General features: G+C 38.3%; 1 protein-coding gene across 2 annotated transcripts; it reads left to right on the top strand.

The window, feature by feature from the left end:
* The first annotated feature begins 1,015 nt into the window (after nucleotides 1–1,015).
* Nucleotides 1,016–19,605, top strand: LOC133616566 (GRAM domain-containing protein 2B). 2 transcript variants are annotated; one of them, XM_061975987.2, is made up of 13 exons: nucleotides 1,016–1,215; nucleotides 10,435–10,608; nucleotides 12,746–12,809; nucleotides 13,052–13,124; nucleotides 13,208–13,311; nucleotides 13,447–13,545; nucleotides 13,629–13,700; nucleotides 14,450–14,518; nucleotides 15,617–15,716; nucleotides 15,834–15,917; nucleotides 16,111–16,216; nucleotides 16,322–16,429; nucleotides 19,458–19,605. In XM_061975987.2, exons 1-13 carry the CDS (start codon nucleotides 1,124–1,126, stop codon nucleotides 19,474–19,476), a joined length of 1,164 nt encoding a protein of 387 aa, XP_061831971.1. In that variant the 5' UTR covers nucleotides 1,016–1,123; the 3' UTR covers nucleotides 19,477–19,605. The 2 variants fall into 2 exon arrangements, with proteins under 2 accessions (XP_061831971.1, XP_061831972.1); XM_061975988.2 differs by lacking the exon at nucleotides 1,016–1,215 and adding an exon at nucleotides 9,603–9,814.
* Nucleotides 19,606–24,284: the final 4,679 nt, after the last annotated feature.

Here is a 24,284-nt window from a genome sequence, read left to right as displayed (position 1 = left end):
ACAGTTACATAGAAACTAGTAATTAATGAAAATTAGTAAAATTAACTGTTAAAGGTAAGTACTATTAGTGGACCAGCAGCACGCACAATCATGTGTGCTTACGAACTGTATCCCTTGCAGACTGTATTGATATATATTGATATATAATGTAAGAACCAGAATATTAATAACAGAAAGAAACAACCCTTTTGTGTGAATGAGTGTAAATGAGTGTAAATGGGGGAGGGAGGTTTTTTTGGGTTGGTGCACTAATTATAAGTGTATCTTGTGTTTTTTTATGTTGATTTAATACATTTAAAAAAAACAAAAATAAATAAAAACGATACCGATAATTTAAAAAAAACAATACCGATCATTTCCGATATTACATTTTAAAGTATTTATCGGCCGATAATATCGGACATCTCTAATTGTTATGTATTGTATATATGATATAAACATATAATATAATATAATATATCAGTATATATCATATACTGTACATATATTATGTAAATATTACATATATGTTATATTTTATATTGCCACTACGGTACATTTTTAGTCTATTTTATACCTGCATTGTCCTTTCCATCCGTACACTTTCCATCCTTTGTAACTGAGCTACTGTGTGGAACAATTTCCCTTGTGGATCATTAAAGTTTGTCTAAGTCTAAGTCTATTATTATTATTAGTATTATTATTATCATTGTCATCATTATTTTTATTATTATTATTATTATATGAAACTCAACAATAAGACCGCATTATGTTCTGAGCAGTCTCATTTAGAGTTCCATATTTTGCACACACGTGAAATGTAAACGCCTAAAGTCAATTATTGATGACATTGTTTCCAATAATAACACAGGATCTTCTACATTACTCTAACTAAGGACAACCCCTTTTTGTCATATAAGGTAATGGGCGGTGCCGACCGAGCCAACTACCTCTTTCTGATTGGGTGTTTCACCTGACATGACCGTTGTCCTCGACGCTGATTGGTCGACAAGGCTTGGTCCGATTCAGGCTCATTATCTTAAGCAGCCGTGGCTGACACCGGCAGAATCCAAACAAGAGCTTGTGCAGCTCGGCGTGGCACTTGGCCTTCACACGAACCCACCACCACTGGCCCGAGGGTAGAATGCTTGAAAACAAGAGAGACAGGTTCAAAACCTTTCTAAGGAAAATCGACGAGAAGGCCATGGTCAGAATCAAGCACTTCATGCAGGAGAGGTAAGCGGAATGAATTACGCGCGTCACCCGTAGCTTGGATGCTAACCGTTAGCATTCTATTGATGTCAGCAGTATTTACGTCAAGATATATTCTTAAACTAAGTGTCATTTTACCAGTCTCGAACGCAGGACAAAATGATAATTCATCTTTTAAAATGTCAACACTTTGACATGTGCGTAATTGTAGAGACGGGTTCGGTTGCTAATGCTGTTAGCCATGCTATGGGCGAAGATGCTGTTTGGACATTTAAATGTAGGCTGATGTCACAGTTGTGCAGTTTAGAGGTGGATTCGTCTCAAAATAATTGTGAAACTTGTTTACTTCCACAATGTCTGCTCCCTACAGTGATGTCTTATGGATGTGTGATGAGAATATGTGATACTTCAAATTAGGGCCACAACTAATTTGATAATCGATTAATCTGTCGATTATTACTTCGATTAATAATCGGATATAAGAGACAAACTACATTTCTATCCTTTCCAGTATTTTATTGGGAAAAAACAGCATACTGGCACCATACTTATTTTGATTATTGTTTCTCAGCTGTTTGTAAATGTTGCAGTTTATAAATAAAGGTTTATAAAAACAACAAAAAAAGTACCCTCTGCGCATAGCATAGATCCAACGAATCGATGACTAAATTAATCGCCAACTATTTTTATAGTCGATTTTAATCGATTAGTTGTTGCAGCCCTACTTCAAATACATATGGTCAAGGAATTGCTGTTTGGAATGTATCAATCAATCAATCAATGTTTATTTATATATCCCTAAATCACAAGTGTCTCAAAGGGCTGCACAAGCCACAACGACATCCTCGGCTCAGATCCCACATCAGGGCAACTGATGTGGGGTACTAACGGTTAATATCACGATTATTGTGACCGGAATTATCACGGTATTGTTGAGTGTGCTGGAAAGTACTTGTATACACACACAAAAATGTTAACTAATAATTTTTCTTTCAAGTTCAAACCTAAAAGGACAGCCTATAGGTTCAATGAGCACAATTGAACGACTTACCGTATTTTTCGGACTATAAGTCGCAGTTTTTTTCATAGTTTGGCCGAAGGTGCGTCTTATACTCAGGAGCGACTTACAGTATGTGTGAAAATATTAACACATTACCGTAAAATATCAAATAATATTATTTAGCTCATTCACGTAAGAGACTAGACGTATAAGATTTCATGGGATTTAGCGATTAGGAGTGACAGATTGTTTGGTAAACGTATAGCATGTTCTATATGTTATAGTTATTTGAATGACTCTTACCATAGTATGTTATGTTAACATACCAGGCACGTTCTCAGTTGGTTATTTATGCGTCATATAACGTAGACTTATTCAGCCTGTTGTTCACTATTCTTTATTTATTTTAAATTACCTTTCAAATGTCTATACTTGGTGTTGGGTTTTATCAAATACATTTCCCCAAAAAATGCGACTTATACTCCAGTGCGACTTATATATGTTTTTTCCTTATTTATTATGCATTTTCGGCCGGAGCGACTTGTACTTCTAAAAATACGGTAACTAATTTTTCTTTCAAGTTCCAAACATAAAAGTACAGCCTATAGGTTCAATGAGCACAATTGAACAACTTAGTTCAGGGCTATTCAACGAATAAAGTAGAAAAAAATTAAATTGGAGAAGACTAACATTTTTGCAGCAAATTCTTAAAAACACCAGAGCGCTGTCATATCAATCTATGACTATTTTTTTGCATTGAGTCCTTTAAAAAGAACAGATTCTCAGGAAAATTCTAATAAATTATTCTAGTGAAGAGCAACGTTCTTAGCTTTCTGAAAATGTGTCCCCAAAACATGTGAGTTGGTTTAGTTTCTCAGCAGCAATGTGTTTTACAAGTTTGCCTTGCTCAATGGGAGCTTGCTTGCTAATAATCATGAATTAACGTGGACCCCGACTTAAAGAAGTTGAAAAACTTATTCGGGTGTTACCATTTAGTGGTCAATTGTATGGAATATGTACTGTACTGTGTAATCTACTAATAAAAGTTTCAATCAATCAATCAGATGCTAGCTGCTAGATCTATCGTCGCTAATCGCTTGCTTGGAATCGTCGCACTAGCTTGCTTCTCCCGGAAATTAGCAGTATCCCCAGTCCGTGACTTCATCAAAGTGTGGTTATCAATCAGCGTTATGATCATTTTAATTTGAAATCGTGGTACAAACCGTAAGACGTTTTACCGGGTTTATCTTTGTTACATCCCTACAGACTATGTCACACTGACCAGTAGATCTGCTCCATTCTTAATCTTGACATCACCTCATGCTGAGCAATCAATACATCCACTTCACTACAGTATGTGGGTCAGTCTCATCACTAGTTGCCCCCCACATTCAATGCAGACTATAAGAAAGATCCTTAGGGCTGTTGACTGTGGAGGGTTTTCTATTATTTGGATTCCTGGGGGGAACTGACCCTCGAGCCTGTTTTGTGAGAGAGGCTTATATTTAGCTCCCATGAGTCAGTCGCAGGTGGTACGTGGTGTTGTATAAATGTATCTCACGGTCTGTGCTTCTTGTCCTCTTGAGCCTTTCACTTTCCTTGCCACTGATGGCAATTTGTTGGTGTGTTCGAGCTCACCCAATCAGATTCGTCCTGTGGTGTTCAAGTGTATGGTCCGACTTTGTGACCTCAGGATTACACAATCACCGTATAGAGTTGCATGTTTTAATTTCTTCAGATCACACTTTAGTTTAGTGGTTTACAAGCAAGATTAGATGGCCGGTTTCATAAAGTTAAGGTTCTGACCAGCAATGACATTTGAATCTCCTCTTTTAGTCAGATCCACTTCCGATTTACGTACATCTCACTAATAAGGCTGTAATCCATATATACATAGTTAAATGACTTGAAGACACGAATACTTACATCCTCCAGGCACTCCATCTGAAAGGCCAGGTTATAATAGGATCCATCAGGTTAGACTTCAAAGTAACGTTGCGTTTGGAAATTGGGTGGGGCGGCCCTGCAACTGCCATGTTGTCTACCTGAAGATTCTGCCAGTAAGAGTGGAAAAAAAAACTCTTGCTCACTTTCTGCGGACAGTGTTAAAGTTCAGTGTCTTAATTATGGAATGTGAAGGTTGAAGGAATGTTGGAGGCCAGTTACACACAAATCAGTTGGTCAGAGATAGTTGAAGTCATGTGTTGCCAGCGTCAAGGTAGTGCTAATGACCTGTTCGCCCTTGTTACTAAGTTTAGACAGAAGGCCTTTCTGTATTCCCAATAGCATGCTGAATTCCTTCAAATAGTTGTATTCTATCATTCTTAAAGGGGACCTATAAAGATTTTAATCTACATTTAAAACAATTCCTTGTGGTCTAGATAGTATGTATCGGATATGCTTTGGCGTACGTTTTGCTCAATGGTTATTTTCATAGCCCGTTTTTTGAGTCTTTCAACAAGATGTGTGATTCTGGAGGCGTTCCCTGTTTGCAAATGAAACCGCGCTCCAACCTCTGCAAAAGTATCAGAATATATCTTTTGAAAATGTACACTGTTTAAACATATTCCTTGAAGTCGGACACGGTCGAAAATAAACTTGATGTAACTACTTGCGTGTTCTCCGGCCCTGCCGAATAATTATCTGAAAGGACACTGTCAACTCACTCTTCTTGCTTCTAAGGGTCACGACTCATTTTTCCACACAAAAAACGATGCATTGTGTTTAAAATCACTGTAACTAGTGGGGATGCACCCATTGACGTTTTTTCCGGACATAAACGGACATGCAAGTGTCTTTGCGACCAGTGACTACTGAGCAACATTTCAAAGACACAAATAACTTCCTTAATTTGCAAAGTAGACCTTGCTTTTCATTGCAGTATGGCTGTATCCAGAGGCATGTCGGGCATCTATAGGATGTGATCTCCGACTCCTCCGTAGTTAGTTTTTTAGCTCGATAGCAAACACCAAAGTTGTTTAAATAATCCATTCAACCATCATTTTAGCTAAAGTCTGCCAGTTAAAGTTTGTTGAGACTGGCACATTTAAAGCTATTGGATCAATAACTCAATAATGAAACCTCTTTGAGGGACAATATACGTGTCCATATACCGGTACCTGTGTGCAACTTTTTAAACACCAGGTTTTCATCACAAAATGATTTTTTCTTTTTGAGGAAGCTAGATAGATTTGGTTGTTTTATTATTGTTTGTGTTTTGACTACTTTGTTCATCTACAAAAAATATGAATAGTAATTAAATAAAAACATACATGCTGCAGTGGCGATGATGAAAAATACTTTAAATAGCGGTTGCCATTTTATTATGCTCAACGGCATTTTTAGTTCTATTTGTTTGATTTCAGATACATTTTTGAAATAGAAGAATATATATGTTAATCATAACCAATACCTTACTACACAATTATCAAAGGAGTTTAATGCTGCGATTTCAGAAAATAAAGATGATGATAAATAAATAAAATATTTGGGACCCATTGAATTTCTAAGAAATTCACTCAAACCTCCACCTGTGGGTACTGGAGACTGTTGCAGTATGTAAAATCTGCACTGCAATATAATTTCCCCATTGTGGGACAAATAAAAGTATGTCCTGTCTTATCCTGTAACTTAAAAATGTACTACCTTTTTAGGTACATTTACACAACATAAACTTGGATTTTTAAAAGGTTTGATATACCATCTGCAGAGTTGACGACACAATCGCTGTTCACACAGACCTGTAATAAATACAGGATTGTGTGATATGCATGCCAGGCCAGTGGATTGCACTTTTAGGATCTTAATGCATATGCGTGTCCACTGTCTTTTAATACAACATGCAGTATATGTGATGTGTGGGTTAAAATGAATAAATAATAAATCTCCTCTGGCCACCATTATGGTAAATTTTGCTATAAAAATATTCTGTTCACTTGTCGCCTTTTTGCAGACAACTGGTCACCGTTGTCTTGTGTCAACAGCAGCATAAGCAAAGACCAAAACCATTTTAAAATAAAATTAGATTCAGACCAGCCCTCGCTTAATCATTAAAGTCATGTGGGGCGTTTTCATCGCCCCCACCTTCCCTTCTCTCACGTGTGCTTGCAGAGAAGCCATGAAATAAGAAAGGCCAGCTCTGTCTGCATCACCAGTCTGCATAGACGCAACGATGGGAGACGCTGTGTGCACTGGGCCACATGACTTCATTAAAAACACACACATTCAGTATCGCATGCACACAGACGCGTTCTTTTCCAAAAAACATACACACGTGTGTGTGTGTGTGTGTGTGTGTCTCTGTCTCTGCACAGTTTTTTTTCTGCAGACTGAGGCCTGGCAGGGTGCCACTAAATGCATTTTATTTTGCCCGGACCACGAGTCGGGCTCACTTTCTTTGCCCCTCCAGTCTGCTCTGTAGAAGCTCAAACACGCTTAATCCCTCTGACTGTAACCCAGAATCATAGCTTAGTCGTCTTTAATTTTCTCAGTTGGCTTCTTATAAATGGAAGCTAAATGATCACTGTTGAATCCAAAAGTAGCTGCTCTGTCTTGCTGACTTGTCTTTGAGGGATGAGGACTTTTTTTCCATGTATTACATACAGTACGTACGCATGTTCAGAAGCGGATGTAAACGATGCATCAAATTATATGTTAGAACAAAAATCAACAATAGTTTAATAATACTGAAATAAGTTTCCATGTTTAAATGTTTTGGATCAAAGGATTAGCATTTAACCTAGATTTGATAGCGGGCATGGATTGAACATGTCTGTCTCAAAGCCGCTGCTGATTCCACAGTTTTGGATGGATAAACTGCTGGATAATCCATTGATCTCCAGAAGATGGCACTCTTACACACTAGGATGTTCTTTTCTGAAGCTGTCATGAGAACCGGATTGCTTGTTTTGTCTTTAGGCGATGTGGCGTTGCCACATCATGGCTGACATGCAGTAGGACACATCAGCAAATGAAAGCCCACAGTTTTTTACTGACTATTATATTACTGTATCTACTATATTGTTATGCTTGTCTTAAGCACTGGTACACAAATGAACTGTGTGTCCTGTGCAAAGACTGAGGTGATGATTACAATGCCTATTGTAGTCTCTGCTTTTGAAACCAAACAATTGTTAGAGCATTTTCTAAGCATGTTTAAAAGGTGAATGACCCACCAATGGGTCTCTTACCCCTCACCCTCCACAACCATCTACCTCCTACTGCTACAACCATTCCCACAACAACACAGGCTCAGACTATCATGAGAAGACAAAGCTTCTAGAGGAGTTTGTGCTTGGACCTCAACTATTCTTTTTTGTGTGTTAATTGTCTTCCCAGTCAGACATTTTCACTCTTTTACATATCAGTCTCACTGCACGTGTTAGGTCCTTTGGGCGTTGCTTCAAAAAAGACCTTTACACCTATTGTATGGTCAGTAGATGGTGTGGCTCTAAGTGCAAAAGGTCTCTCCAGTTAAGGATTACTGTATTGCAGTTTGGGAAGGATTTTTTCCTGGAATGGATAGAAGGGAAGGCTTGCTAAACCAACAGAGAACTTTGGCCCCAAACCATTGTGCTCAACTTATGGGAAGGTAAGACTTATCAAACATCCAAGTCTAAATGATTGTAAAGCAGGCATGATTTATATTTGTGTAAATGTTGACAAGGTTTTTTTTTTTTTTTTTAATCTACGGCTGACTGCTTGTGTTTAGTCCGTTTAAGGCCAAGTAAAGCTGTGGTTTGTTCATTCAGAGCTTCAAACTGATTTCCCTTAAGTGATCAAAAGTCTGCCTGATGGCTTGACGGATCAATTTTGAAGTGAAAAATGTGGTTGTCCACAGATAACACTTGAACAAATGCATACAAAAATGCAAGAACTATTCAAAGTTTGTCAATTATTTTCAATTTGACAAACTTACTGTCATCTTCCATGTGATGTTACCCCCATCAGCAAGCCCAGAGACAAAAATAAACTCAACCAATAGTTTAGATTTAACGGAATCTTTTCGTCGTGTTTTTTGTCTCCAAGTCTATTAATCGATGCAACAGTACGCCATATGCTTTATCACAATTAGTCAGGGCAATATTGTTATTACACAATGGGACTGAAGCTTAATCTGCTCTGGTGGTTTGTTACTGTGCTCAATCCGGGACGCTGGTCAAAGGTCAAGGCTTCTGACTTCTGTTGTAAAAGTTGTGCAGTAAAAACATGAGTTTTGCAGTATGTTCCTGGCAGGAAATACTTTGCATCAAGGCACATTTGATTAAAACGCACTTCTTAAACAAGGTTTCAGATGTCAGATCTTGCATTTTTAGCATCCGTTTAGGCTGATTACTTAATGAAAAAAAATGTTTTTGAGACGAAAAATGCAAATATTCAAATATGACTCAATGAAAAAAGTACCATTACGGCTCCCACTTCAAACATTGCACATTGCTGTAGTGTGAGTTTTGTTTTTGTTTTACAGATTTGTTTAAACAGAATTTATTTTTTATTTTTTTAAACACATGTTTACTTGAGTCAGTAATGCCTGTTTTACCCAGCCAGTGTTGCATTAGAAGCATGGTGCCAGACACCCTCTGTAATTGGATCAAGTAAAAGTGCTTGAATGGGATGGTAATGAAGTAAGAGAAAAGACAGTTAACGTAGCAAAACACTCTCATTGGTCTGGTCGCTGAACAGCCTGCCATCTATACAAACAAACGATAGCCTTTGAATACTATCTCTACTGCCGTGTTTGTTTAACCTCAAGGTGAAATGTATCCAATGAGCTGACAGATACTTATGGTCTGCAGACTATATTCCAAGTGGAATTTTATTCAAGTATGTGGTTGTCTTCATTGGAAGGTTTGTTAGCTGCTGGAACATCTGCAAGCTAGAACTAGAATTATCCCACCACTCCCAGCTTTTACTAACATGGTTAATGCAGTCAGGCATAATGACATGCTAGCCCTCGGATGAGGCTGCATCGCAATATATTTTCTTTGCTGTGTGAACTTTGCTCCAGTTATCCAAAGTGATGCACATTCGCCATGGTTTATTCACATAAGAGACATCAAGTACGTAGTCCTGTGGGTCATGTAATTGTTTTTCATTCACTCGCACACAGCTTAGTTTTATGCAGATTTCTGACAAACCTTTACATCATGATAATGTTGTGTTGTCGCTGTTAGGCAGATGTTGCTAATACCACTCCTTGAATTTTAGGCCTGAAGGGCCGGTTTGAGCAGCACACGCCTTGCTGTGGAAGTGTCTTTCCTGAACACCGCAATGCCTCACTGTGTGTGCGCCTCGCTGCTTACTTTCATGCCTGTTCGGCTTGGGGGGGAGTGGCTTGGTTTGACGTCACCCTCTTACGGAGTGTCACACCACCACAAGCACAAAGTGGCTTCCGCTTTCAACACATTCATACAAAGACATAACAGCAGGACGACTCTGGTGAAAGCTCACATCTTAAAAATTAGGTGGACTCTACAGCTTGCTGAGGCTTTTTCTCATCGTAGTTAGACATGAAGACCGATTTTTCTTCCCAAGAAGAAGTAGTAGTTGTTTTTCAGTAAAGGAAATGCCAACTGTCAGCAGTTATATGAGTTTCCGTACATCAAAAAGATTAAAATTTAGCAGGTAAGTTGATTGTGGTTATTTTTATTGTCTCTTTTGTATTATTGTATCCTCTTATGCGTATTGTTGGCACGTCCTCTACCCTGTTAAGGTTGCTGCTACGTGTCAGTCAGTTGTCATATTGGCTTTTCAAGGCTATACAGAATTATCCATTGTTCATTTTCAGCTGTGGCTACTGTATCCAAAAGAAAAGGCTCAACATTTTTTTTGAAGGAGCATCTGCTGTTTAAAGCCAGAGCGCTGACGCAATTTACCGTATCTCTATAAAACATTGTGAAGTGGGAAAGAGTAGCCTTGCCTAGCAATCTATAAAGCTTTGCATATTAGTCTGCCACATGCATATCTGCAGTTAAAGAACATGGGTTTTGTGAAATGTATTCTAAGGAGCCGCAGTTTTCAGCTTTAGGCTGCTTTTTTAGTATTTTGATCTCTGGTGAATGCAAGAAGTGGTAATTACAGGTTTGTAGAAATCATAATAATCCCTGCATTTGGTGAAAGTGACGCTTGTCTAATAAATGGTCACACATATTGTTTTTGTGTGATTGCAAAACTATATCCAACCATGTGATGTACGCGCATCATAGATGTTCTGGGGCTTACATTTTTTTTCTTCCAATTTCCAGCAACTATCCGGTAGATGGGAGTGGTGGCGGAGTACCAACCAAATTGAAGAAAAGCAGGAGCGCCTCGAGCAAAGATGGCGTCAAAAAGGTGGAGCCCCGGAAAACGTCCTTCGATGCTGCTCTGATGGAAATCGAGAAACCTCACAAGACCCTCACCAAACAGTCATCTACCAGGTTAGGAACTACTTTATTATAAACACATAATGCACCTGGTCAGCGCGAGGAAAAAAAGATGGATCAAAAGAATCAGCGTTGCCAATTTAGCAGTCAACAAAGTTAATTTGTATTCATAAATAGTAGTACTGTATTTTCCCGACTATTTAGCGGACCGGTATACAAGCCACAGCCACAAAATTTTAAAAGGGAAAAGGGGAGAAAAAAATATTTAGCAGTGAAACGGCTGATCAAACAAAACAGAAGTCATTGTCACAGATCCACTAGCTGCGGAAGCTAGCTCTCCAGTTAGCTTAACAGACTCAATAAGTCCAGTGCTGTTTCTGGTGAAATCATGAAACTAAAACAATACTAAAATAATGCCAATGTAAGTTAATAATACAAACACAGACTGTAGATTGATTGATTGATTGAAACTTTTATTAGTAGATTGCACAGTACAGTACATATTCCGTACAATTGACCACTAAATGGTAACACCCAAATAAGTTTTTCAACTTGTTTAAGTCGGGGTCCACGTTAATCAATTCATGGAGCCCTTCCTCGTAATAATTAAAGGGGAACATTATCACCAGACCTATGTAAGCGTCAATATATATACCTTGATGTTGCAGAAAAAAGACCGTATATTTTTTTAACCGATTTCCGAACTCTAAATGGGTGAATTTTGGCGAATTAAACGCCTTTCTATTATTCGCTCTCAGGGCGATGACGTCACAACGTGACGTCACATCGCGAAGCAATCCGCCATTTTCTCAAACACATTACAAACACAGAGTCAAATCAGCTCTGTTATTTTCCGTTTTTTCGACTGTTTTCCGTACCTTGAAGACATCATGCCTCGTCGGTGTGTTGTCGGAGGGTGTAACACACAAACAGAGACGGATTCAAGTTGCACCAGTGGCCCAAAGATGCGAAAGTGGCAAGAAATTGGACGTTTGTTCCGCACACTTTACCGACGAAAGCTATGCTACGACAGAGATGGCAAAAATGTGTGGATATCCTGCGACACTCACAGCAGATGCATTTCCGACTGGACTGGACAGATCAGCTTTCAGGAAAAGAGAGCGGATGAGGGTATGTCTACAGAATATATTAATTGATGAAAACTGGGCTATCTGCACTCTCAAAGTGCATGTTGTTGCCAAATGTATTTCATATGCTGTAAACCTAGTTCATAGTTGTTAGTTTCCTTTAATGCCAAACAAACACATACCAATCGTTGGTTAGAAGGCGATCCTCGCTTTCTCCCGTGTCGCTGGCTGTCGTGTCGTTTTCGTCGGTTTCGCTTGCATACGGTTCAAACCGATATGGCTCAATAGCTTCAGTTTCTTCTTCAATTTCGTTTTCGCTACCTGCCTCCACACTACAACCATCCGTTTCAATACATGCGTAATCGGTTGAATCGCTTAAGCCGCTGAAATCCGAGTCTGAATCCGAGCTAATGTCGCTATAGCTTGCTGTTCTATGCGCCATGTTTGTTTGTATTGGCATCACTGTGTGACGTCACAGGAAAATGGACGGGTGTATATAACGATGGTTAAAATCAGTCACTTTGAAGCTTTTTTTAGGGATATTGCGTGATGGGTAAAATTTTGAAAAAAACTTTGAAAAATAAAATAAGCCACTGGGAACAGATTTTTAATGGTTTTAATCCTTCTGAAATTTTGATAATGTTCCCCTTTAAATGGTTAAATATGCACGATGACGCACTTGACTTTGTTTCAAGTTTGCAGTCACGTTAAACTTGCATCACAAGACTTTGAGAAGCTGAGCCAGGTTGTGACACACACATGACTCCCTCGCTGCGATTGTGCTCTCACATGATTTTAATGTGTGCGCGACTGCTTCCTGAGGTTGTGTACAGTCGCCAACACCATGATCAGCCTGGCACGTCAACACCAGTAGGAGTGTAAATCGAGCCACATGAACTTCAGTGTAAATGTCCGCCGCCATGAGAGGGTCTGAGTTATGTAATGTTATGATGGCAACACTGTTGGCATACTGCAACTTGTTTTAGCTGTGTTTGTTTGAGAAAGATGATGATTTACGTGTTTGAATTGTAGTGTCTGTGACACGGCTGTGTCTTTCCATAATCTTCAATTCTTCTCACATGTGCTGTGTGTTATGTGTGCAGGTCGCAGTCGTTTGAAAGTGACTGCAAAAACTTTGAAAGGACAGAAGGCAGCGGCACCCAAAGTGTAAGTGAAGGGTGTGCTTGTACTATTAGGGGCAGTCATGTATTTGTTGTGAGGCATGTGCAAACACAGCCGTCACACTCGGAATGCAGCACAAAACCTGCCAGTTGGGACCATAGCAGGATAGCTGAAGTATTGCTAGTTAAAATCAAGTTGGGTGGAAAAATATCACATTTTCGTTTAGATGCTTTGGGGTTTTTTTGACCCAAGTCTTAATTTGTACTTCTTGTTCTTCTCTCTTGCAGAGTTTCACAAAGCACAATGCAACATTCCACAAGTTGTTTCCAGCCATTCCAGAAAGTGAAGACTTGATACATGGTGAGTGAACACAAATTATTAGATTATAAAATGATAATGATCCGAGTGGATGAAATGTTCATGGACGCATCTTCATCTCCCAGCATACATCTGTGCCCTGCAAAAAGAAGTGCCCTACCATGGTCGACTGTACATAACTGGCAGCCGTGCCTGTTTTCACTCCTCTGTTCTGCTCAAAGACACTAAGGTAGCCAGGGACTATCTTAACATAACTTTTTTTTTTTCGATTTCTTGGGCTGACCTCATTATTGGAGTTAAGATTACATATAGCCCAAACTAGGGAATAACTAAATTATAATCCTATGTTTCTATTCTGCTGCAGGTCGTTATCCCTGTTTCCTCCATTCACATTCTCAAGAAGCAGAACACTGCTTTGCTGGTACCAAATGCCTTGTCAATCCGAACCACAGAAGGAGAAAAGGTTAGCTTCTCTCCTTAAACGACACATTTACCGACCTTATATCCAATAGCTGATGTTCTCTCCTGTTTATTTGTTCTGTGCAGTTTCTGTTTGTCTCGTTGCGGAACCGAGAAGCTTGTTATCAGCTTCTGCGGTCTGTGTCCCCTCAGCTGGAGGTGAGTGGCCCAAAACACACATGCACAACATACTAAAACTATACATGACCGAATTACTGATATCCCGATCCATGGGGTTGAATCAATAGCCGACATTCAACTTTTTTTTACTGATCGACCATCGCCTGACTGTGTCCCAGTGTTAACATGGCTAAAGATTATACGTGCGTAAAAGATCCCTTCAAATGAGATGCTCACTTACAGGCAGACATGACTACATTTCCATATTCTTTCTTGCACTCATGCATGAAGGAATTGCATGAATTCAAGAAAGGTGCGTGTTTTGCCAGAATACTGGCTCGATTTTGAGAGCAAGCTGCAACGAACGCGTCGTCCATCTACAGTTCAAAGCAACTTCTAAGATACTAATCCTCACAAACCTGGGATGAAAATAAACTAAAACGTTTTTAAGGACAATTATCACTGGGGGACAAGAGGAAAATGACTGGCTAAGCATGCTACACACAGTCACCAAGGAGGAAGACACAAGAAGCTAATTGCTAAAGCTTTAATGTAAAGTAGGGGTGATCGATTGATACTAACGATACATAGTACAGTTTAGTATCAGTATATAAACGATAATAAAGTGATTTAGCTTGATATTTTTTTGGTTAACTTGTGTTCAGTTCTATAATGTATTGTCGAAGTATTGGATTGGGATCAGAGGCCAAAAATGTTGCTCGGGACATCCCCAGACAGTATGTTTTGTCAAGTATGTTCAGCACTGAAATGGTCAATATCATTCACAGGATCGCAGCGCTAACAACAGCCCAGTCATCTCCTCTGCTGAGCACAGCTTCGACAAGTGCAAACTTGTGGTATGTGAGATTACGGTATATTGTGATTTTTGTTTGTTTAATGTTTTTCTCCTACTTGGCTGTTGAGTGGATAATATTCAGAGCATTGGATTGATCGCACTTGGCTGTTCAGATTGATTTAGACATTCAAGCAAGTCTTCATGCTCACAGACTTGGATAGAACAAGTATAGTCTGGCGGATCCAAAGTGTTTACTTCCTACAAGGGGGGTACGTGCCCAGACAGGAATGGTTTCCAAACCGTTCTCGTCTGTCTTGTCTTGTAATACAATCTGAACAGTCCAGTTCGGATCGTTTCACTTGCCTGAGAAATGTGCTGGAAGAATGAGAATATTTACAGCAAGCGTAAATATCATATTTCCCGGGCTGTAGAGCACAGCGGTATTTAAGCCGCACCTACCAAATTTGAGAATAAATATACATATTAGCCACACCAGACTATAAGCCGCAGATATATACTGGTAGGAAATATGTTGTAAATCAATAACTGTTTTGGTGAATTTAGGAAACTGGAACAATACAAAAATAATGTAATTGTAAATTAATAATAATAACACAGACACTTGTAACCGTGTTCGCATACTCACTAATGCTAACAAAGCTAGCTTGAATACTTTATGATAGCACATACAAATATGCATACAAATACTCCTACAGACATCACACATTGGTTGGTTTAGTAAGTATGAATTGTTTGAGTTGTATTGGAAAACGTACAAACATTGCCTGGAGTGATGAATGAAGAATCCTTTTGAGCAATAATGCTATGGATGGTTAACTTCCGGTTTAAGGCACAAAACAAGAGTACATTTTCAACCCTACAGTGAGTGAACTCATCCAAAAGATGGCGCCAAGGCACAAACAATAAAACACCTTTTCAGTGTCTATGTCAATGTAATTTGAAGACGATTCGTTGAATACAAAACATTATGGCCATTAGCGGAGGAAAATCCATAAACTAGCCGCAACATTTTAAAAGCCACAGGGTTCGAAGCGTGGGGGGGGGGGGAAGTAGCGGCTTATAGTTCGGACAATACGGTAATGTTGTTGTGTCTTCCACCATAAATGTCTGATGATCTGTCTGTGTTCTATCATGACAGAGCTCTAGCCAGTCCAGTCTGGACGGCAGTTCAGACCGGTGTGACGGCTCAGACTTGCCATCCTTACAGGACAAACACGTGGACAGCAGCACACGCGGAGGTGAAGGACTTGCCATGTTTTTTTTAAATGTTTTTTTTGCTCATCTCTGCATTACTTGCATGATTCCAAGGTCTAAAATGAGTGTGACGTTAATGTTTCTCTCTCGCTCTTCCACAGAGACAGTGCCTAACGAAAGAGGTTCCACTTTCGGGAGCCAGCAAAGCGAGAGCTCGTCTTCAGAGGAGGAGGGGTCCGTATCAGGTATAAAACAAACGCTTTGCAAAATGAAGCGAAAGCTTTTTTAATACGCTTGCAGATGAAAACCTTTTGACTTGTGATGCTGAGTATCTGCTCAGTGCTTCATTAATAACAAATGATGCCCACATGCCACATTTAGATGCATCATGACTTTGATATTAATGCCGTCCTCGCATGCTTGCTGTCCCCTCCCCAGTTTCAAGTAACTCGTGGGTCTGGAATGTGACGGACAAGGCCAAGTCCCTGCTGGTTCAGAGCGAGGTCGGCACCCTCAACATCCTGCTCTTCATCTACTTGATACTGTAAGTAGCTTGGTTTTATGATACCAGAGCTCATATTAATATTCATAGTTTTGTCAAGTCGTTCCACAAAATACACACGACGCTTGTTTTTTTTCTGCTCCTCAGGGTTGTCTTGCTGCTGCTGTCCTCGGGCTACATCGGGCTCCGTATCGTGGCCCTGGAGGAACAGCTGATGTCACTCGGTGCACTGCCGGAGTTTGCCCTTCAGAGTGGGTAAGTCTCACGTGGTGTTCACGCATGTTTTAAGGGGTACTGTTCAAAGCCACCCAAACTCCAACTGAAAGGTGTTCGACTTAGCCATATTGTACTGAGCAGCCAGGACTGGCTGTGGATGTGTGTTCCTGTATGTTTTATGGCCATCTCCACATTTGACCTTTTTGACCACCTTCTTTGGTCTTATAGTAACTCTTAAACGCATCAACTTTGTTTGCCTTTTGTTGTGGATTGAGCTGAAGTCTCACAAGATGTGGTCTTTGGTCTCTGGTTTGTGTAACTTCAGAGTAATGATAGGCGGGACTAGACTATTTTTTGGTTCGATACAATACCCAATACTATGGGTGTCCCAAGTCGATCTGTCTGATATCTATGTCTATCATGTGTCACTAACTCAAACCTTTTCTAACATTCCACACTACGAAAAAATAAGTACTGTATATAGCAGACCTGGGCAAATTAAGGCCCAGGGGTCACATGCGGCCCGTTAAGCTTTTCAATCTGGGCCACCGAATATTCCCAAATTATTTTTAGATCTTTAAGATGGAAACTGTTGCTGCCATTATGATGTGCAGTGATGTTTTCTAATTACCATAAGTCTTGAACTATACAGCGTATTTCAATGGTTGGAATCTGCACCTTTTGCATGATATTTTAGTGACTAGTGTTGTCCCGATGCCAATATTATTTCGATACTTTTCTAAATAAAGGGGACCGGAAAAAATTGCATTATTGGCTTTATTTTAACAAAAAATCTTAGGGTGTGGCGGACCGGTACTTTTCAGAAGCGGTATGGTAGCGAATATGATTCATTAGTATCGCGGTACTATATTAATACCTGTATACCGTACAACCCTACTAGTGACTATGGTAATCTACGTCACAGCAGGTCAGACAAAACATCAAGCAGTGTCGGTGTGGAGCGTTTCCACAGAGTGTTTCCAGAGCGGCCGGTCTGAAATGTGGATGTCAGGGACAGACGCGGAAGGAGATTTTTACAAGAAAGTTCTAAAGCTTAGTGATATATCAGATTGTAGATGTTTTTTTATCCTTCGCGTTCATATTTCGCTGTTTGTTGCATTTTTGTTGCATTTGGCTTGATTGTAAAATATGTCGATTTAGAGGGGGTGTGACGTTCATATGTTGTCAATATTCAGGGTTTTATCGTTCATAGAAAATTTTTAAATTCCATTCCGTTTTTAAGGCCGTCTGTTATAACATTTTTAGCATTCAATCAGACTTTATTGTGAGGTTTTATGTTAGTTTTCCTAAAAATAGATATACCGGCCCCCAGACACATTTTTTTCTCTAAATTTGGCCCCCGAGTCAAAATAATTGCCCAGGCCTGATATATACTATGATTCGTGCTGATATTGTATCAGATCGAAATTGGTATTGTTCCGAATTGAAAAAGTCTGGGGGTTAGATTAGAATGCTAATTCATACAACTTTAGGATTGTAGTAAATGTGTTGAAGAGACCCCATATATGAAATATGATGGAATGTAAAAAGACCCTCTTAGAGTGTAGGAGATGACCTCCATGAATGTCATGTCTTCTGTCATTGTAATATCTCACTTTCTGGCCTGTGAATAACTCTCCAGTCCATAATAATATTGGTCAATATGATGAATACACAATATACAGTCCAGTGCACCTATCAATTATTTGAGTAATCTACTGATTAATTTGTTCTATTAATCGAATTAAAACACTTTCTAGCCTCAATGCATTTTTAAGGATAAAAGTCGAAACAAGCAAGGGTTTTTCTGATGATTAATTCTTTCTTCTTATAACTATTCTTAACTAAGTAAAACGACAACAACAAAAACTGTCTCCTAAATCCAGATAATAAATAACTAGGGATGTCCGATAATGGCTTTTTTGCCGATGTTCCGATATTGTCCAACTCTTAATTACCGATACCGATATCAACCGATACCGATATATATATACAGTCGTGGAATTAACACATTATTATGCCTTATTTGGACAACCAGGTATGGTGAAGATAAGGTCCTTTAAAAAAAATAAAATAAAATAAGATAAAATAATTTAAAACATTTTCTTGAATAATAAAGAAAGTAAAACAATATACAAACAGTTACATAAAAACTAGTAATTAATGAAAATGTGTAAAATTAACTGTTAAAGGTTAGTACTATTAGTGGACCAGCAGCACGCACAATCATGTGTGCTTACGGACTGTATCCCTGCAGACTGTATTGATATATATTGATATATAATGTAGGAACCAGAATATTAATAACAGAAAGAAACAACCTTTTTGTGCGAATGAGTGTAAATGAGGGAGGGAGGTTTTTTGGGTTGGTGCACTAATTGTAAGTGTATCTTGTGTTTGTTATGTTGATTTAATTCAAATAAAAAATTTAAATAAATAAATAACCAATACCGATAATTTAAAAAACGATACCGATAATTTCCGATATTACATTTTAAAGCATTAGTCGGCTGATAATATTGGCAGGCTGATATCGGACATCTCCATAAATAACCAAACTAACCAAAAAGACTGAAACTATGACAAGTTGGGTGACATTTCAAAAGGTATTCATTGGAGGAGTGATGTTTGACTTTGAATAATGAATACATGTTTGAATAAGACTTTGGTTTTGCAACTATAAGATGGCGTTAGCTGCCATAATAGACTTTTACCTTGATTTTTGCTCCTTTGCTGCTCTCAGGAAGATTTCTGGTTACCTTGCATCATTGATGTAGTCACAGAAACATTTCAACACCATGTCCGTCTTTTTTCACTTTTAAATGATCGCAATGTTCCCCTCGCATCTTCTTTGGGTCCTTTGCTCTCTTTCCACCGTGTCACGTCCACCCGTAGTGTGACTTTTATTGCTCTCGCATATTGGAGCAGCTCACTCATGAAATGAATCAAACTAGGATCATTGCATCCGTACACTTGCGTGTGCATTCCAGACCTTTCCACCTGCAGTTCTTGTTGAGGGTGTGGAACATTCTCACCTGCTGACATTCCCGTGTTTCCTTCTCCTCAGGTACCACCAGGACACATAACCCTCGGTGACGACTGCTGATTTGAGAAGACATTTTGGTGCTCGTCCAGAGCGAGAGAAATCCGGCCGACCTGTGCAATTTCCAGAGACAACTTCTTCAACTTGAAGGGCTAACTAAACCCCTCCCACGGAGCCCAGCCAAATCGCACCCCCACACCTGCCTGGTTGCAGCGTGTGTGAACCAAAGCCAAGCGGCTCCAGCTTAGACCTCCAGCACGCCGTCTGAACAGGGCTAGTGCGAGCATGACGGACGCGTCACGTGCACGTCTCTCTCCGCATGAACCCTCTTTGAATGTCTCTTCTGTCCTGTGGTGCCGAAACCCTGATCGTGACGACGGTCGGCCCACAAAATTGTCTCTCGACGGTTTATTGATCAACGCTCTGAGGTGGTCCTGCACCGTCAGCGCACACGTAGTCTAGCCGGGACGAAAAGATGTCTTCACTTTGTAGAAGTTTCAGCTTCTTTAAGAAGCACCGATGACGTATTGCTGATCATTTCTGACACTCGACTGGCTGAAAAGGTCCAAGTTTCAACAAATAGTCCCACCAAATTTCAGTATGCAGCAAGTTTGTGTTGTGCATGAAAAAAATGTATTTTTTATCTGTGTGCTGTTTTTAAAAAAGAAGAGCGTTTGTGGGAGAGAAAGCGTGTTAAGAAGGTTGGAAAAAAAGAGAAAAGAATGAAAGGAGCGAGTGCACTTTACCAAATGTGTCGTGCCTGTCACAATCCAAGACGTCGCGTTTTGTTGGATTGAAGAGAAAATGGCGAAGCGTTGTCGTTGGGGCGTTTGACGGTGCTAAGACCTTTTTTTTATTGTTTTGTTTGTTTCAACGTGTTTTCACTCAGGGCTGGTGGGCACGGCCCGCCTGGTGGATTTCCTCTGACATTTCAAATCTTGCCACGGGTGCTTCTAAACTGTCCCTCTGGAGAGAGATCGCCTCATCACTTTAATAATTGGACCTGATTTAGTCGTCCTTTTCATCCGCCTGATGATGCATATCCACGTAGCAAGAGTTCCGCCTGTTTGCTGCATAAACACGTGCAGTACCTTCCACTGTCCTCAAGGGGACTCAATGCAAAAAATCGAATTGAGGGCAGGGTTTTGTGGTTTTGCACTATTCAAAGTGTACATTTTGTAACAATTGTTAATGTCCTTGATTCTATTATGACCCTATAAATATTCTGTATATTTATTTGCATTCTGTGTGATTCAAAGTAGTCTCTGTGAGATGACTTTGCTATTCAAAATAAAAAATGTTGCAAAGTAAAGAACAATTTGTGTGCTTTTCGTTCTCCTTTTCGTCAAATATGAGTGGTCAATTATGCTGGGCAGCGGCATCTTTATTTCAATTAATTAAAGTTAAAAAGTTAAAGTACCAATGATTGTCACACACACACTAGGTGTGGCGAAATTATTCTCTGCATTTAACCCATCACCCTTGATCACCCCCTGGGAGGTGAGGGGAGCAGTGGGCAGCAGCGGTGGCCGCGCCCGGGAAATTAATGCATTGAAAATGTTTTTATTACAATACTCTCAAAATAATTTGACAGGTTTAAAACTTAAAATTGTTGAAATAGTAATGTTTTTTAATTATGTAAAATTTCCCCAATACTTTTCTGATGGCAAAAAATTATTTTAACTTGACTTTAGAAATATATGGACCAATATCTGCGCATTCAGATGGAAAATAAACATGCATTTAATGCAGAAGACGCTTCAACAAAATAGGGTTTTGAGAATTTTTATTTTTTTTGCTTCAATACAGGGTCCCTAATTGCATTTATGAAAGGGTGATGTGTGTGTGTGTGTGTGTATATATATATATATATATATATATATATATATATAAAACAAAGGCCTATCCAGCCTTTTAAAATGTCTCATTAATTAAAGAGCAGTTTACTGTTAGCTATAAGGTTTTAATTTAAATAATGTAATAATTAATTAATTATATAATAATTAATTAAATAATTTAAAATTATCTATTTTTTATCAATTACAAATAAAACAAAATAAAAAATACACAATACATATGAAATATTAAGTATCTATTTCAAATAAATAATTATTTTCACAGACTTTGTGTTCACTTCGTACGGCGTATCCACCATCTTTGTGAACCAACTAGATTCATAAATTTCATGCATTTTAGACATGCGGTCTGAACCAAAACATTTCGTATCCAAGCACAGAACAAGAACATCGTGAAGACTTTTGGCTCTGTTCACTCGAAGGCAGTGCAAAGATAAGATAATATTTGTTTATCTTTGTCCATGAGCAGTTACTGTACGCAAGTGTACAAACTCTAGCGCAGACCACGCCCCCTTCTCCCCAGACCTCATTTGATTGGTCACTGCAAAGTCACATCTATACTTTTAATAGATTACGTGCATAACTTTCAAAATGGCCAAAATCTGTAGTTTTTATCCCACAGATCTCTATGATGAGCTCTACGCCAAAAACTACAGAATGACGGCCAAACGTAGCTATGCCCCCAATCTATACATTATAATTCTATGCACTTATAAGGTTAAAACACACACACACACACACACACACATTCTTGTATTTGTTACCTTCTTGAGACTTGTGAAAAATGCCTACCCTTTCTAGATGGATAAAGATTTGTATTTACAACATTAATAATATATACATACTACGCAAATGTAATAAAAAAAAAAAGCTTGTTGTAAAATTACAACATTAATAATATATACATGCTATGCAAATATAAAAAAAGGTTGTTGTGAAAAATGAGTTGGAATTTCACAAGAAAAACTTAGAATTTTGGCAGTATTATATTAAAAGTCGTAATTTTACCCATCCATCCATCCATTTTCTACCGCTTGTCCCTTTTAACGCAAGTCAACATTTTACAAGAAAAACTGAACATTTGTGCAATATTATGATAAAAGTTGGAATTTTTAACAGTCGCAATTTTACAAGATTTTTACAAGAAAAGCTTAAAATTAGGGATGTCCGATAATGGCTTTTTGCCGATATCCGATATTCCGATATTGTCCAACTCTTTAATTACCTATACCGATATCAACCGATACCGATATCAACCGATATATGCAGTCATGGAATTAACACATTATTATGCCTAATTTGGACAACCAGGTATGGTGAAGATAAGGTACTTTGTAAAAAAAATAATAGAATAAGATAAATAAATTAAAAACATTTTCTTGAATAAAAAAGAAAGTAAAACAATATAAAAACAGTTACATAGAAACTTTTAATTAATGAAAATGAGTAAAATTAACTGTTAAAGGTTAGTACTATTAGTGGACCAGCAGCACGCACAATCATGTGTGCTTACGGACTGTATCCCTTGCAGACTGTATTGATATATATTGATATATAATGTAGGAACCAGAATATTAATAACAGAAATAAACAACCCTTTTGTGTGAATGAGTGTGAATGAGTGTAAATGGGGGAGGGGTTTTTTTTGGGTTGGTGCACTAATTGTAAGTGTATTTTGTGATTTTTATGTTGATTTAATAAAAAATAAATAAATAAATAAAAGAACGATACCAATAATTTAAAAAAAACGATACCGATAATTTCCGATATTACATTTTAACGCATTTATCGGCCGATAACATATATTATCGGACATCTCTACTTAAAATGTTGGCAATTTTATGAAAAGAGTCGTAATTTTACTTGACAAAAGTCACAATTTTATGAGAATACTTTAAAATGTTGGCAATATTATAATCCATCCATCCATCCATTTTCTACCGCTTCTTCCCTTCGGAGTCGCGGGGGCTATAATAATAAACGAAATTCTACTTGCGAAATTATGACAAAAGTCATCATTTTACTCAAAACATGTCACTATTTTACAAGAACAACAAACAAATTGGCAATATAGTGATAAAAGTCAGAATTTTATGACAAATGTCACCATCTTGCAATAAAAAGTAATAATTTTACATAAAAAATTTATAATTTTACAAGAAAATATTGCAATATTACAGAAACAGAAAGAATATGATAAATTGTTCCCAATTTTATAAGGAAAAAAGTCGACAAATTGTGAGAAAAAGACTGCTCTTAGTGAATTTATTTTTGTTGAATTTTTTGTTTGTAATTTATTTTTAATCTTCATTATTTACTTCAAGTTATTACATATACATAAAAAAAAAAAAAAAAAAAAAAAAAAAAATGTTGGCCAAAAGGGGCGCATTTCAATTTCTTACACACACTTGTTATTACATGTGTTGGCCAGAGGGGGAGCACTTGAAATTTTTACACACACTTGTTATTTCGTATGTTGACCAGAGGGGGAGCACTTTTAAAACCGACACACGGTCAATTTGAAAAATCCTTCTTTTTTGGGACCACCCTCATTTTGATAGATTTCACCACAAGGGGTGCAAATGAGACATTCTCTATTAGATGCAATGGTTTTCCGTATTGGGACCATGAGTTATGTCATCACTTGATCACACCTCCTCATATGGAAGGTACTTTTCCTTCTTGATGTCACACCAGAATGACGTTTTCACAATACAAAGTGTTTATTTGGCAACAGGTTCAGTGGGAAAATAGTGTTAAAACAGCATTACGGCTTCTGAAGAAGAACCCACGTTTTCACAAAAAAGGGCCACATAGGGGTGTCAAACTCATTTTAGCTCAGGGGCCGCATGGAGGAAAATCTGTGCGCACGGACTATTAAAATCATGGCATTAAAACTGAAAAATAAAGACAACTTCAGATTGTTTTATTTGTCTTACTTTGGCCAAAAATAAAACAAACCCATTCAAGCGGTAAAGTTTAGATCCATGAAGGA

Source organism: Nerophis lumbriciformis, linkage group LG14, assembly GCF_033978685.3.
Source record: "Nerophis lumbriciformis linkage group LG14, RoL_Nlum_v2.1, whole genome shotgun sequence".
Classification (NCBI taxonomy): domain Eukaryota; kingdom Metazoa; phylum Chordata; class Actinopteri; order Syngnathiformes; family Syngnathidae; genus Nerophis; species Nerophis lumbriciformis.
The sequence above is the reverse complement of the archived record's forward strand: the minus strand, read 5'-3'. Positions and strand labels throughout refer to the sequence as shown.

What these genes read in the sequence shown, in the direction of transcription:
- LOC133616566 (XM_061975987.2), top strand. Translation starts at nt 1,124, where the DNA reads ATGCTTGAAAACAAGAGAGACAGGTTCAAAACCTTTCTAAGGAAAATC. An exon ending in AAGTGAAGACTTGATACATG is followed by an intron (nt 13,125 to 13,207) that starts GTGAGTGAACAC and finishes TTCATCTCCCAG; the next exon opens with CATACATCTGTGCCCTGCAA. An exon ending in TTCTGCTCAAAGACACTAAG is followed by an intron (nt 13,312 to 13,446) that starts GTAGCCAGGGAC and finishes ATTCTGCTGCAG; the next exon opens with GTCGTTATCCCTGTTTCCTC.